This window comes from Mandrillus leucophaeus, unplaced genomic scaffold (assembly GCF_000951045.1).
Source record: "Mandrillus leucophaeus isolate KB7577 unplaced genomic scaffold, Mleu.le_1.0 Scaffold493, whole genome shotgun sequence".
NCBI lineage: Eukaryota > Metazoa > Chordata > Mammalia > Primates > Cercopithecidae > Mandrillus > Mandrillus leucophaeus.
This window is the reverse complement of record NW_012105287.1, coordinates 922,303-938,393: the sequence shown is the minus strand read 5'-3', so window position 1 is coordinate 938,393 and position 16,091 is coordinate 922,303. Positions and strand designations below refer to the sequence as shown.

Genomic DNA, 16,091 nt, shown 5'->3' with positions numbered 1-16,091 from the left:
GCTTTCAAGGCCTGCATGACCTGGTGACCTCGCTGGAGTGGAGCTGCCTCTGAGTTCCTCTTCTAACGCTGTTCCCCTCCCTCCCACTCCAGCCACACGAGACTCCCTAGGGCCCTTGCATTTGCCACTACCTTTGCCTGAGTGTCACCTTCCCAGACACTCCCATGGATCACTTCCTCACTTCTTTCAGGTCTTTTCCCAAAGGCTCTAAAATTTTAATTTAACGCCCCCCTTCCAACATTTCCTATTCCCCTTGTCTGTGCCGTCATTGTTGAGGTCTTCTCCGCCTTCTTCCTCCTGCTCTTTTTCCTTCTTCTTAGCACTTTGCACTATCTAACATCACATATACTTGACATATTTAGCCTGGAGGCATGGCTTCTTATTCTTGCTTTATAGAAGATGAAATAAGTTTAAAGCACTAGAGATGTCACCCTATTATGTCTCATAATACTTTTTTTCCCCTTAAGTCTATTGTTTTTTTGTTTAGTATTTGCTTGGAACACCTTGTTCCATTTTTTACTTTAAAGCTTTTTGTCTACGTCTCAGGTATATTTTTTGAAAATAATTATAGCTACATTTTACCTATATCCATTCTGATAATTGCTTGAGAGTTTAGTACATTTATATTTATTGTGATTACTGATAATCTGTGATTACCCCTTGGCCTAAACCTAGGGTACTGTGATGACCCAGGCCCTAACCCTTGGATTTATTTCTATCATCTTATTTTGGGACTTGTATTTATCTTGCCTTTGGGCTGATGCTTTTCTGTTCCTTTGCTGCCTCCTTTTGGTTTGAGTTTTCTTTATTCTTTGTGGTTACCCTTATAATTTTCATATGCATATTTGACTTAATGACTGAAGCTGACAGTTTTTTCTGTACTCCTCCTGAACAATGCAGAGACCCTAGGACTGTTTTTTTTTTTTTGTGTGTGACGGAGTCTGGCTCTGTTGCCCAGGTCAGAGTGCAGTGGCTAGATCTCTGCTCACTGCAACCTCCGCCTCCCAGGTTCAAGCGATTCTCCTGCCTCAGCCTCCCAAATAACTGCACCACTATACCTGGCTAATTGTTTTGTATTTTTAGTAGAGACAGGTTTCACTATGTTGGCCAGGCTGGTTCCAAACTCCTGACATCAGGTGATCCACCCGCTTTGGCCTCCCAAAGTGCTGGGATTACAGATGTGAGCCACCATACCTGGCCAACATTTTGATTTTGATGACCTCTTCCCTTCTTGTTCTTTTTTTTGGCAACAAAAATTTATTTTCTCACAGTTCTGGAGGCTAGAAATCTGATCAAGCTGTCAGCTGGAGTGGTTTCTACCATTCAGTGATTTGTATTTTTATATTTTTTATGTTGCTGTTTGGAGAAAAAAACATTTTAAATTTGATGGTGCATAATTCATCAATTTTTCTCTTCTTGATTGTGCTTTGGTGCAAAATTTAAGAAATCTTTGTCTAATGCAAGATCACAAAAAATTACTCTAATGTTTCTACTAAGCATTTTGTAGTTTAATATGTATATTTAGATGTATGACCCACTTTGAGTAGTGTGTGTGTGTGTGATTCGAGTTAGGGGTCCAGCTTTATCTTTTGGAATGTGGATATCCAATTTTCCCAGCATCATTTGTTGAAAAGGCTTTTCTTTCCTCATTGAAATTTCTTGGCCCCTTTTTCAAAATCAATTTACTGTAAAAGCATGTGTTTATTAATGAACCTTAAAACTTATTCCATTGGTCTGCATGAACCTATCTTTATGCTATTACCACATGCTTTGATTGCTGTAACTGTGTAGTAAGTGTTGATTTTGGTAAGTTGAAATTATACGATTTTGTTACTCCTTTTAAAGATTGCTTTGTGTTTTGTGTTTCCTTTGTGTACACACATGATTTTTGGGTAGGCTTGTTGATTTCTATAAGAAAATGTAGTTGGGAATTTGAAGGGATTGCCCTGAATGTATAGATGGGGTATTGTATTCTTAACAATATTAAGTGTTATTATCCTTGAATATTGGATGTATTTCCATTCATTAAGTTCTTCTTTGGTTTCTTTCAGTATTTATTTTATTTTTATTGTTATTATTATTTTAAATTTTTTTTTTTTTTTTTTTGAGATAGAGTCTCGCTTTGTCGCCCAGGCTGGAGTGCAGTGGCATGATCTCAGCTCACTGCAAGCTCTGCCTCCCGGGTTCACGCCATTCTCCTGCCTCAGCCTCCCGAGTAGCTGGCACTACAGGTGCCCACCACAACACCCGGCTAATTTTTTTTTTTGTTTTTTTTAGTAGAGACGGAGTTTCACTGTGCTAGCTAGGATGGTCTCAATCTCCTGACCTCGTGATCCACCCGCCTTGGCCTCCCAAAGTGCTGGGTTTACAGGCGTGAGCCACCATGCCTGGCCTATTTTACTTTTAATTTTTATTATACATTGACAAATTGTAGGTGTATATATTTATGGGGTACAAAGTAATGTTATGATTTATGAATACAATGTGGAATAATTAAATCAAGTGAATTGACATGCCCATCACCTCAAATACTTAAGTGATCTTAGGACACTTTAATTTCCTTGACTTCTTCCTTTCTTATGTGGACTTATTGCCCAGTATTTTAGTTCTACCTTTTAACCTGTCAAATTAGTCTCCATTATTATTGTTACTTTTTATATTGTTAGCTCTTGATTATATATACTCACATCTCTACCTTTTTTACTCCTCACTTTACCCCCTTACATCTCATTGTTTCCTCCTATATTCTTGGTAATTTTTTCAGTGAATATCTGTTAGTAGCAAACTTGAACTTTAACAAAAAATATATTTTACCCATACTGTTTGATACAGTTTAGCTTATTGTGGGAATTCTAGCTTAACATTTATTTTCTCTCAGTGTTTTGAAGATACTCTTTTGTCATCTGTCTGTTGGTGCCGTTAAGGAGTCTACTATCAACCCGATTGTCTTTGTAGGCAGTTTTAATTTCTCTCAGGTTGCTGTTGAGATCTTGCTTTGATTTTTATCATTCTGCAGTTTCACTATGATATGTTCATGTGTGTGCTCCATAGATCTGTGGATTCATGTTTTTCTTCAATTCTGGAAAATTCTCTCATCTTATAATTTGCATAGTATATCTTTTCCCCATTCTTTTACTTTCAACTGTTTGTGTTTCAGATTTAAGGTATGTCTCTTGTAGATGGCATCTAATGGTTTTTTTTTTTTTTTTTTTGCTTTATCTTATCACTATGCGTTTTGAATGAATGTTTTGTCCATTCGTGTTTTATTTTATTTATTTAATTTGTTTTTGAGGCAGGGTTTTGCTCTGTCACCTAAGCTACAATGTAGTGGTGTGAACATGACTCACTGCAGCCTTGACCTCCCAGGCTCAATCAATCCTCCCACCTCAGTTCCCCAAGTAGCTGGGACTAGAGACACATACCACCATGCCCAGCTAATTTTATATTTCTGGTAGAGATGGGACTTCACTATGTTGCCCAGGCTGGTCTCAAAACTTCAAGGGACCCACCCACTTTGGCTTCCCAAAGTTCTGGGATTACAGGCATGAGCCTGCATGCCAGGCCTTCACATCTTAATGTGGTTATTGATGTGGTTGGATTGTCTCATATTATTTTTTGATCCTCTGTTCCTTCTTTACTGACTTCTTTTGTATTAAATCAATAAATATTTTAGTGTACCATTTACATTTATTTGTTAATTTTTTACTATACAATTTGAGTTACTTTCTTAGTGATTGCACTAGGAATTACAATGTATATCCTAGCTTATCAAAATATAATTACAGTAAAATATAGAAGCATTGCTCTAATATAACTCATTTTCCCCCTTTGTGCTATTACTGTCATATATTACCTATATATGTTTTAAACCTAACACTTGTTATAAATAAACATTGGTATTATAATAAGTGTTTTGTGTAATCTTATGTCTTTTAAAGAGGTTAAGAGACGAAGTGAGGAAAATATATTTATAGAGGCTCTTGTATTTACTCACATATTTACCATTTCTGGTGCTTTTTATTTCTTCTTCTGTATTTGAGTTACCATTGGGTGTTACTTTATTTTCTTTTTAGCCTAAAGGACTTCCATTAGTGCTTCTCATAATATAAGTCTCTTGGCAATAAATTATTCAGTCTACAATTATTCAGTAACATCTGGAAAAGTTATTTTTACTTCGTCTTGGAAGAATAGTTTTGCTGGATATAGAATTCCTGGCTGACAGTTATTTTTCTTTCAGCACTTTGAATATACTATTCCACTGCCTTCTGGTGTTCATTGTTTTTGATGAAAAGTGAGTTGTTTTCCTCTGTGTGATGAATTGTTCTTCTTGTGCGGCTATTAAGATTTTCTCTGTTTTCAGCTTTCAACATTTCGACTATAATTTGTGTGAATATGGATCTCTTAGTGTTTAGCCTACTTTAGGTTCATTGGGCTTCTTTGATCTCTAATGTTTTTTGTTTTTTAATTAAATTTGGTAGCTAGGCACAGTAGTGGGCACCTGTAGCCCTAGCCCCTTGGGAAGTGGGGGCAGGAGGATTGCTTCAGCCCAAGAGTTTGACCTGTAGTGCACTATGATTGTTATGATTGTGCCTGTGAATAGCCACTGCACTCAAGCCTGGGCAACATAGTGAGACCTCATCTCTAAAAAAAACCAAAAACCAAAAACAAAAAACAAGAACAAAAACAAAAGGAAAGTTTTTGGCTACTGTCTCTCCAAATATCTTTTCTGCCCTATCTCTTCCTTTTTCTCTTTTCTCCTCCTCCTTCTGGAACTCCCATTACATGTATGGTGATATGCTTGATGTTGTCCCATAGGCCTCTGAGGTTGTGTTCATTTCTGTTTAATATTTTTTCTCTCCATTATTCATATTGGATAATTTATACAGATCCACCTTCATGTTTACTGACCATTTATCATGTTGACCCCCTCTCCTGAATTTTTAATTTGTTACTATCCTCTTCAGCTCCAGAATTTCAATTTCTTCCTTTTTTAATCTCTCTCTCTTTGTTGTGATTTGTATTCATGAAGTCATTGTTGTCATGCTTTCCTTTAAATCTTTAAACATGGTTTCCTTTAATTCTTTGATATATTCATAATAGCTGCTTTGTAGTCTTTGTCTGATAAATCCAACATTTGGGGATATGCATACCTTCTTGTTTTTTTGCATGTCTCATAATTTTTTGTTAAATACTGAACATTTTAGCTAATATATTGTAGCAATTCTAGATTCTTATGTTTTCCTCTTGAAGATTGTTATTGCTTTATTTGTTTGTTAATCTGAATGAAATCTGTGAAATCTGTCTTCCCTACAGCATGTGGCCTCTAATGTTTCCATTCAGTTTTATTTCCTTCTTATTTTTATTTTTAAGCCTTGTTTCTTAGAGGGTTCCCCCATATCTGCATAGCTTAGTGTTCAGCCAGAGATTTTTCGGAGGTTGTGCTCAAGAACCTCAAGCTAGTTAGACTTTCTCTCTGCTTATAGTTCTACGTGTGAGCTGGGGAGGGCAAAGTTCAGGTTGTTTTCAAACCTACCCTGGCTTTTACTCTTCACCAGACTCTTTTATTTCCCCTGCACACGTATATAGGCTCCATTCGTTAGGGATGTGTGGGTGGCTCAGGCTTCTCTGCTCTCTGCTGTGCATTCACCTAGCTTCGAGTTAACCCAAAATATGTGGAGAGCTTATTAAACTCCCCAGGTCTGTCTCACCCCCTAGAAGTTTCTGATAAATTCCTGGCTAGTTTGCCAGTCCATTGTTTGGCCCAAACATTGCTGAAACCCAGCCTAACAGTGCTGCTGGCCTTCCCCGTTCTTGATATTATAACTGACAATGCCCCAAATTAAGTGGAGCCCCCTGGCAGAGGCAGTGAAGCAGCTGATTTTTCACATGCGGCACCACGTTTGTTGAAGTATTGCAACTGATAGCGTGGGGGACCTGGTGAACGAGGGCAGCCTCAGGATACTATAGAGTCATGCTATTCTTACCCAAAGTTCAGTAATTTTTATGAATACATGTTTCTTTGTCATATGTCTTTTATTGATTTGCAGAGTGATAAAATGGTGGTTTTTGACAGTTTTGTCCTGCTTTAGAGTCTTATTTTCTTCTGTTTTCAGTTTTATCTTTTAAGTTTAGAACTTTTAAACATCGTTTAAAAGTTATTTTGTTTTAGCTAAGGTAGCACTAGCTGCTATAACAGAGAAATCTTGAATTCTCAATGGCTTAACCCAATAAAAGTTTGGTTTTTGTTTATGTCACAATTTGTATTTTCTATTGCTATGTAAGTTATCCCCAAATGTAGTGTCTTCAAACAATGAGTATTTATAGTCTCACAGTTTCTGTGGGTCAGGAACCTGAGTGCAGCCTGGCTGTGGGTGTGACTGGGTCAAGTGCCTCACAAAGTTGCAATCAAGGTTTTCGCCAAGGCTGCAGCATCTCAAGGCTTGACTGGGTGAAGATCTGCTTCCATGCTCACTCACATGGCGGTTGGCAGGCTACAGATTCTTGCTGGCTACTGACCAGGGACATCAATTTCTTCTATGTGGGACTCACTATAGGGCTACTCACAGCATAGCAGCTTGCCTCCCCCAGAGCAAAGGCTCTGAGAGAAAGAGAATAAGAAAAGGTGTCTAAGATGGAAGCCATGGTCTGTTGGTAACCTAATCTCAGAAGTGATATACCATTGTGTCTGCCATATTCCATTCATTAGAAGTGGGCCAATAAGTCCAGTCTATACTGATGAGAAAGGGATTACACAAGGGTGTGAGTTCCAGGAGATAGAGATCATTAGGAGCTATGTCAGAGGCTGTCTCCCACATAGTACACTCACCTTCATTGGAAATTTATCTGTGAGAAGCATGAGCAGCTTAGAAGTGAGTTCCCCAGGAAATATTTTGCAGTTGCTTCTGTTAGAATATCCATGGTTTGGGATGATTTTATGTTAATTTTTAATTTTGGGGGTGTGGCCCATGAAGGTTCATGCAGATACACGGTACTGTAGCTGTGTGAGGACCAGCTTGTAGGTACAGACTCTTAGGGGATTTGCCTCTTTTCCCTTCCCGCCATCCTTGTACTTCAGACTAGCTTCCTTGTCATCAGCCTGTGGTGATGACTAATTTTTTTATTCTAGTCTACATTTTCATCAAAGGTTTCACTTTTCCTAACTTTATGCAGGTTCTCCTTTCCAATTCCATGCTTCATGTGGGCCCAAAGCCTTCCTCCTATGCCCAAGTGGGTGTTTAAAACTTAAGTCTTTACCAAAATGCTGAGACCAACAGCCCCTGCCCCCACTTCCCGCCTCCACTGGGCTGTTTGCAGCATTGGCTCATACAGTTAATATTCTGATTTTCCAGTCTCCTCTTTGCTTTTGTCCCCTGGGGACTTATCTCGCTTTCTTGTGAGCTCAGCTATGCATATAAAGCAACATTTGTTATATTTTATCCAATGTTTTGAAATGGGAGAGTTTTCTAAAGGTTATCTAAACTAAATAACACATGTAAAGTATACAGGATGTTGCCTGGCCCCCTGTTGGACCCACCAACTCTAGTCTGGACAATTTCCAATTAGACACAAAGCATTTTTACTGTAAATATGCCATGAGCTTGGAAATGGCTACTGATTCTCAGTCCGGTTTGGAGAAAGGCTAAGGATCTCATCCCAAGAGGATCCTTTGACTTTGACTCTCCTGTAAGTGGGTGTGGAGGGAAGCAGGGTTGATGGAAGTCAGTGCAGGGATAATAGGAACATTCATAGTACAATGCTATAGTTTTATAATTGTAAGATAGTAAAGATCAACTTGGGTGCAATATTTCTCTGAGAGTCTCTTGAGTCCGTGTTTCCCTTGTGTCCTGGTCTCCTGTTGGAACCCCAGAAGCTCTTCTTGGCCAGCTGAGCTGGCAGGTGTATGACCCCAGGGAGTTGTTCACCCTCTTTTGTCTGCGTTGGATAGAATTGGTTGTGAATATTGCCTGTGGGTGGGATTTCAAGAGCTTCAGAACCCCAGGGAAAGAGGCACTTCTCATTCTGAGTGGTATTGTCACTGTGATTTAAGAGCCTCTTGTTGCTAATAATAGTAGCTAAAGTTTATTGAGCATCTACTGTGTGCCAGATATTATGCCTAGTGCTTTATACACAGAAGAGGGCTAGAGATACAGAAACATACTACAGAGTGACATTCCTTTCATCCCTGGTGTCTGGACTTGAGACCAGCGTGCTTTCTGCTAGGGTTAGATTAGCTCCCCTGTGCTCCAAGAGGGACACTCTGGGCTGCATTTGTTCTAGTTGGGGAGTGTCTTGAGCCTAGCCCAGAAATAGCAGGAGTTAGTTCAGTTCCTGTGTTTTAGGAAATACACTGGCAACTGTTGTCCTTGGTGCCCCAGAAGTACAGAGACAGAAAGACTGAGAGGTAGATGACAGAGCATCATGGTGAAAGCCACAACTGTCACACAAGTGTGGCTTGTGACAGTCAAGTATGAGATAATTTAACTTCTATGGGGTCTCGGATTGATTTTTCCATGGCCTGTGATTTCCATACACTTTAGAAAAAGCTTCAAAAAGTTCAGACAATTCTTCTTTTTAATTAGTGGGCCCACACTGAAACCACTGAATCTAAATCTCCAGCAAATTTGACTCTGAGCTTCTAAGCAGTCAAAGCAAGAGAGGTGTTTTGTTAACCCTGGGTTCAGATCCTTGGGGTGGGGCCTGAGTTAATGTAGGTTTAACAAGCTCCCCAAGAGGTTCTGTTGCTCAATCAGCCTTACGTGGGAGCCAGGAAGCATGACATTTAATTTCAGTTTTATCACTTACCAGCTGGGCATCCTTAGACAATTCATCTGCCCTCTCTGGGTCTTTTTGCCCATTAATAGATTGGAATAGAAATGGCTCTATTTGAAGTAGAATCCAGCAAAATCATGTTATGCTTTGGAGGCTGAATTATGGAAACATTGAGCTGCAGTTTACACATGGATCAGGCCACTCCTTTGAGCCTCTGTTGACTGCACATAAATATAATGCCATGAATCTTTCCTGGGAGATGTCACAAGATGCAGCCATGTGATACTTGCTGTTACATTTGCCATGGGATGCTGTCGAGGACCTTGTCCATGACGTCATCCAATGGACTCTACATAATCATCCACAGGGGATGACTGTCTCTTAGTCTCAGGGACAGGAATTGTTGTGGTTCTCTTCGGCATCTGGCCTGTGTTTACCAGGGAAGCCCTGAGACCTTTGCATGCCACTAGCTGAGGGCTTACTATGTTTTAGTACCTGTACCAAAAGCCTCACATATTTTTCTTTGAGTCCCCTCAATAGCCCTGTGAAGATGGTACCATTATCACTCCCATTTGACAGGTGAGCAAACTGAGGCCCCCAAACTTTAACTTCCCCAAGCCATTCTGCTAGGAAGTGGTAGAGCAAGCACTTGAATCTTGGAGAGGTCTCACTCATAGCCCATGCAGGCAACTCTGAGGCTATACTCCCTGATGCTTTGCCTGCTTGGAAGCTCAGGGTTAAATATGTGCCCATCTTAAGCAATGTTCAGGACTTTGTCACCTGTGTTCTGGGGGTAGCACTTACCTCTGGTAGCACCTTTTCCTGCCTGTACTTTTTCTTTGCACCAGTTTTCTCATGTAATGTGAATGAAGCTGCAACCTCTGTGGTATATTTAGTCTTCGTGTGGTGGTGTGCGGCACAGTTCCATGAACAAAATTTTTGTTTTGCTTTTTTTCATGCTTTAATTTTTTTTTTTTTTTTTAACACCATGGATTCTGCACCACCAAAATACCAAAAACAAAACCAAGAACCTCATCCAGCAATGGCTAAGCTTTCCTCAGTGGGGGAGGGTAGAGAAGGAGCCCACAGGTTAAGCCAGAACCCGAGTGAGTGGGTAGAAGGTGGGGGAAGGCTTGGGACACTGGTAGGTTAATAACTTTGCTCCATCACTTACCCATTAGTTTCCGTCCTGCCACTTGGTATTTTATATTTTATTTATATATATATATAAAATATAAACATACATATAAAATATAAACATACATATAAAATACCAAGTGGCAGGATGGAAACTAATGGGTATATATATCAATTTTCAGTCAATTTTGTAATGTAATGGATTATAAATAATAAAACAAAAGATGTCCTCCATGTAGTCCCCACCCCCATACTGGGCGGGAGGGTGCATGCCAGGTCCCTGGTCCTCTCTGCTGGGGTCAGGTGAGAGAAACGTCAGGGGCTGGGACTAGGTGGAGAGGAAAACATGGTGGTCTGCAGCCTGGGGTGCAGCCAGACAGACACCTGGAAGAGGCATAGGTGGGGTGGAGGTGGGGGTGGGGGTGGGATATTTAGAGGAAAGACTGGGCCCCAAGACAAGCCTGGGGAGCTAGAATGGAGCAGAGATGACTCCATCTTTGTTTGCAAAGAGGGTTCCTTTTAGTTCAAACGCGGAAGAGTCGCCCACAGCCTCTGCAGATATAGAGAGGTCTTCCTAAGGCAGAGCACCCCAGGGATTTCCACCCCCTCCCGGCACCTCGTAACTGTCCTCCCGACCCCCTGCCCTCCAGCTCAGCGATGAGTTGAACCAGCAGCTGGAGGCCGTGTGCGGGTCCGTGTTTGGGGAGCTGGAGTCCCAGGCCGTGGACGCCCTGGACCTGCCCGGCTGTTTCCGCATGCGGAGCCACAGCTACCTCCGGGCCATCCAGGCCGGCTGCTCTCAAGACGACGACTGCCTGCCTCTCCTCGCTACCCCTGCCGCTGTCTCAGGGAGGCCCGGCTCCTGTGAGTACACCTCCCTGCCCCTGGCCCGGCCCTAGGCTGGAGAGCGCCCTGGGTCCGGGTTCTGGCCACCCCCTCGACTGTGCTGTGACCCCGCGCAGATCGCTCGCTCCCGGGGTCGGATATAACGGGGAGAGCGTCCCTTGGCGTGTGTGCAGCAGCCGCTGCAGGGTCCCGTAGGGCCTCTTGGGGTGGGAGTCGGGCGCGGGCCCAGGACCCAGGCAGGGCCGCGAGCCTCACGCACTGCGCTTCTGCGCCCGCCGGCCACAGCCTTCAACTTCAGAAAGGCCCCGCCCCCCATCCCGCCGGGAAGCCAGGCCCCGCCCCGCATCTCCATCACCGCCCAGAGCAGCACGGACTCCGCGCACGAGAGCTTCACGGCAGCCGAGGGCCCCGCCCGGCGCTGCAGCTCCGCCGACGGGCTGGACGGCCCCGCCATGGGTGCGCGCACCTTGGAGTTGGCGCCGGTGCCGCCCCGGGCCAGCCCCAAGCCCCCCACACTCATCATCAAGACCATCCCTGGCAGGGAGGAGCTAAGGAGCCTGGCGCGGCAGCGGAAGTGGCGGCCGTCCATTGGGGTGCAGGTATGGAACGGGGAGGCGCCCACAAGGGCTTGGACCCTGGCGGGTTGGGGCTGGGGTGAGGGGCCGGAAGCGGCCTTCTGGATATATCGACCTTCTTCCTGGCTTCCCCTGAGCTGCAAGTGAGCCCCGTGCCTGGACATCGACGGGGCTGCTCCAGCCAGCCTCCGCCCACTCCCTCGTCCCTCGTCCTGGCTAATGGAGGGATGGAGGGCCGTGCCCAGTGGTTGCCACTTTGAGGCCTGTGACCGACCGCCTGGGTCTCTCATCTTGTTCAGGCAGATGGTCTTTGCAGGACCTGCCAGCTGGCTTGGGGCGCAGCCATTGCTAGCCATTCTCCCCGGGAAGGGTTTTCACCTTGGCTCGCCACAGCCACTGACTCCTCCACCCTGCCACCAGGTGGAGACGATCTCAGATTCAGACACCGAGAACAGGAGCCGGAGGGAGTTCCACTCCATTGGCGTGCAGGTGGAAGAGGACAAGAGGTAGGTCACGGTGGGACTGCCCAGGCTTTGTTGGGGGAGAGGAAGAGAGAGAGGGCTACATAGTGTCCCCACTAGCCCAGTCTCCCTGCACATCCTCTTTTCCTGGAGGTGAGACCAAGCCTTTTTATAGAGGGTGGTCAGAGCAGCCACAGAGGCTGTCCACAGAGATGTCACCAGGGGAGTCATCAAACCTAGAGTTCTTGTGCCCATGCCCACCCCAGGTGCTCAGAGTCAGACGGGAGATACACAGCAGTTGCAGGGAAGAAGAGGATGGGAGAGGTTACATATAGGTGCCGAGCAGGACTCCAGCAATTGTCCTTTCCAGGGGATGACAGGATCTGCCAATCCCTTATTACATCCTGTGGTGTACAAGTATGTGAGCTCAAAAAGAAACAAACAGGAAGATTGCCTCTCAGGGGCCCCTGGCAGATACAACACTCCTCCTCACTTGGCTCGCACAAGCATTTAACCAGTCGGGGGTACCTATTACATGCCTGAGTCTGTGGTGTACCCGAGACAGTACAATTACCAGCAGCCACTATTCTGGCATTAGGTGGCCTCAGAAACATTGACTCCTTAATTTTCACGGACGAATTAGCATTGCCAGCTCTGGAGAGGATACCAGAAAGAGGCCTCTCTGTTGTTGAGTGCCTATGGGGAGAAAGAGTGTCTGGGAACTTGCCAGGGGCTGGCCATCATGGTTTCATGGTATTCTGAGCTTCCCAGGCATACGACTAGAGGAATAAAACTAGTCTCCCAGGCCGGGTGTGGTGGCTCACGCCTGTAATCCCAGCACTTTGGGAGGCTAGGGTGGGTGGGTCATTTGAGGCCAGGAGCTCAAGACCAGCCTGGCCAACATGGCAAAACCCCATCTCGACTAAAAATACAAAAATTAGCTGAGCGTGGTGGCACACTCCTGTAGTCTCAGCTGCTTGAGAAGCTGCAACACGAGGATTGGTTGAACCCAAAAGCCTGAGGTTGCAGCAAGCTGAGATTGCACCACTGCACTCCAGCCTGGGTGACTGAGCGAGACTGTCTCAAAAAAAACCCAAAACACAAAAAACTAGTGTCCCACTAGCAGTGGTTCCTCATAGCTCTATTCCTAGTTGCCGTCGTTCGCCCAGATTTCCCCAGCTATTTCTGGGATGTCCTTGGGATGTCTTGTGTTTGTGTCTGATCAAGTCTTTCTGGTGTTCCTATGGGATTCACCATTTTTCTCAACTTCTGCTTTGGCTCCCTGAAGTTCTGTATGCTCCTGGGGCTATAAATGCCTTCATCGAGGGTGGCAGAATGCTGTCCTGGTTGCCTGCATGACTTCTAAAGCTGCTGTCCTCCAAACTTTTACTGTGCCACAAAGATTTCAGAAAAATACCATTTTGTGGCAAACCCAATTTGCAAATCTGTGACTTGAATTACAGGGAGATGGGATAGGAGTCATGGACGGATGCAACTCTATGGTCTGAATCCTGCCCACCCCCAACTCTAGTGCTATCCCATGGACCACCAAGCCCACTCACTCCCTTTAGAGGCTTTTTGGTTCCCTGTCTAGTTAGGTCCAAGGGGGTGGGAGGTCCCCCCATTCCTCCTAATAACCCTTGAATCTTGGGAAGAGTGCTGCAGGCCTTCTAGCTGAGACTCTTGCTAAATCAGCAAACTCTTGTCATTCATTCGTTGATTCATTCATTCATCAGATACTTACTAAGCACGTGTTGTATGATAGCTCCTATGCACTGTGTTAAATGCTTCAGGAAACATCAAAGACATGACTCCTGCCCTCACAGAAGTTATGGCCTAGGGGGAAATCAAGGCAATGAATAATCCTTGACTAAAAATATGACTACATATTATGATATAATAGGTAGTGGAATATTATTGCACATTATGTGGGAATATGAAAGAAAAAGAGGAGATAAGAGAGAAAGGACCTTATTTAGATTAAGCAGGTGACATTTAAGCTGAGACTCGAGGATTGACTAAGAACTCTCAGGTGATGACTGGAGGGAAAAGCATTCTGGGGAGAGGGACTAGCATATGTGGAGGTGTTGGGGCAGGAAAGAGTTTAACATGCATCGGGAACTGAAAGAACGTCGATGTGGCTGGTGTGGAGTGGGGCAGGGGAGTGGGGAGGGAGTTAATTGGAGAACAGGCAGGGGGCAGGTTATGCAGAGCATGGACATGATAAGGACTTGGAATCTAATTATGAGTAATGAGTAGCCATGAAAAGGTTAAAAAAGGAGTGTAACATGATCTAACTTATGTTCATGAAAGATCACAAGCTGCTGAGTGGAGAATGAATTAGAAGAAAGTAATAGTAGAAACGAGAAGGCTAGTTAGGAGAATTTTTCATGATCCAGAAGACAGGTGATTGTGTTTTGCAGTATGGTGGCTATTGTGATTGGGATGTTTTTCTTCTATTGTATTTTACAACTAGGCACTGCTAGTGTGTGGGAGCACTGTTAGGTTTTTCTTTTTTTTTTTTTTTTTGAGCGAGAGTTTCGCTCTTGTCCTCCAGGCTGGAGTACAGCGGCGCAATCTCAGCTCACTGCAAGCTCTGCCTCCCGGGTTCACGCCATTCTCCTGCCTCAGCCTCTTGAGTAGCTGGGATTACAGGCACCTGCCACCACACCTGGCTAATTTTTTGTATTTTTAGTAGAAACGGGGTGTCGCCATGTTAGCCAAGCTGGTCTCAAACTTCTGACCTCAGGTGATCCACCCACCTCAGCCTCCCAAAGTGCTGGGAATACAGGCGTGAGCCACCGCACCTGGCCTCTACTGTTAGGTTTTGTATGTTTTGTATGTTGATTTTGTATTCAGTAACGTTGCTGCTGAATTAGGTCTCTCTTACTAGTCTCATAGGTTATTTGAAAATCATGATGGGCTTCCTATATATATATATAGTCAGTTATTTTTCTGCGAATGAAGATATTTCTTTTAAATCTGTATTTTTCATTTATTTTTCTTGTAATACTGCATTGAATAGGACTTCTGTTCACTGTTGAGTAGTATTGACTTTAGTGGCTATGCTTTTCAAGATGATGTTTGCTACATATTTTGATGGATACCATTTGTCAGGTTAAGGAAATTCCTTTCTATTCCTAGTTGGCTACGCATCTTATTTTTATTTTTTAAAATAGAGAACATGAGTGGAATTTTATTGAATGCTTCTTAGAATCTATTTAGATGATCATGATTTTTCTTCAATGTGTAACACGGTGAATTATATGAATGGATTTTCCATTCTTTCATTCCTGGGATAAACCCTGCTTGATCCCATTGTCAGTTTGGATTAAATTTGGCTGTGAGTCACAGGACCTCAGTAGTGTCTTAAGCAAGTGTATTTTTCTCTCATTAAAAAAAAAAAAAAAAAACCAGCTTAGATGTAGGGAGTGCAATGTCAGGACTCCAGACTCCTTCTATTTTGTACATCACTTCATGTCCAGGGACCTCAGGTTCAAGCTCCTCCAGGCATGTCTGCATTCTGACCAGTGAGAAGGAGGAAAGAGGAAGAGGGATGCAGTCCTTCCTTTTTAAAAAGACTTCCTGAAAGTTACACACAACCACTTTCATTACATTGGCTAAAATCTCATCACATGGTGGCACCTAGCTGCAAGGGAGGCTGTGGGGTATAGTCTTTTAGCTGGGAAGCAATGTGGAGGGTGTAAACTACATAGCTAACAATCAGGGTTCTCATGCCTAAAGACAAAGAATAGGTATGTGGAACTCTAGGGGTTTTTGTTACAGTTTTGCTATATTATTTTTGTATACATTATTAGATTTTTGAACAGTTGCTACTTTAAAATTTTAAATCATTTATATTTATGAATATATCATAAGTGATAAATCATAATAATTATAAGCCTACCATTTTTTATTGTTATTCAATTCAGGTATTAGAGCTCAGATAGGCTCCTAAAATGAATTTGGTAGGTTTCTCTGTGTTTTTGTTCTTTGGAACAATTTCTGTAAGACAAGAATTATCTATTCCTTAAGGTTTGGTAAAGGTTGCCTATAAAATTATCTAGGTCTGATGGCTTTTGCGGGTAGGAGAGACTTTTAAAACTACAGCTTCAGTTTCTTTAGTGATTATTGACCTGTTCTGGTTTTATTTTTTTTCTTGAATCATTTTGGTGATTTATATTTTTCTAAAAAAAGAAACATTTTATAAAAATTGACGGTTTTCAAAGTTTTTGGCACAAATATTCTTTCTCATAGTATTAAAATGTGTTATCAATATTTATTGCATCTCTATATTGATATC

The 16,091-nt window shown here is 43.1% G+C and overlaps 1 protein-coding gene across 1 annotated transcript in view; it reads left to right on the top strand.

Moving 5' to 3' along the window:
- Positions 1-16,091, top strand: part of DLGAP3 (discs, large (Drosophila) homolog-associated protein 3) — a 60,784-nt gene that overhangs the window by 27,889 nt on the left and 16,804 nt on the right. Inside the window, exons 7-9 of the mRNA XM_011995611.1 lie at positions 10,557-10,770; positions 11,038-11,351; positions 11,748-11,833. Coding sequence (XP_011851001.1) covers positions 10,557-10,770; positions 11,038-11,351; positions 11,748-11,833 — 614 coding nt within the window. The remainder of the gene's footprint in view (positions 1-10,556; positions 10,771-11,037; positions 11,352-11,747; positions 11,834-16,091) is intronic.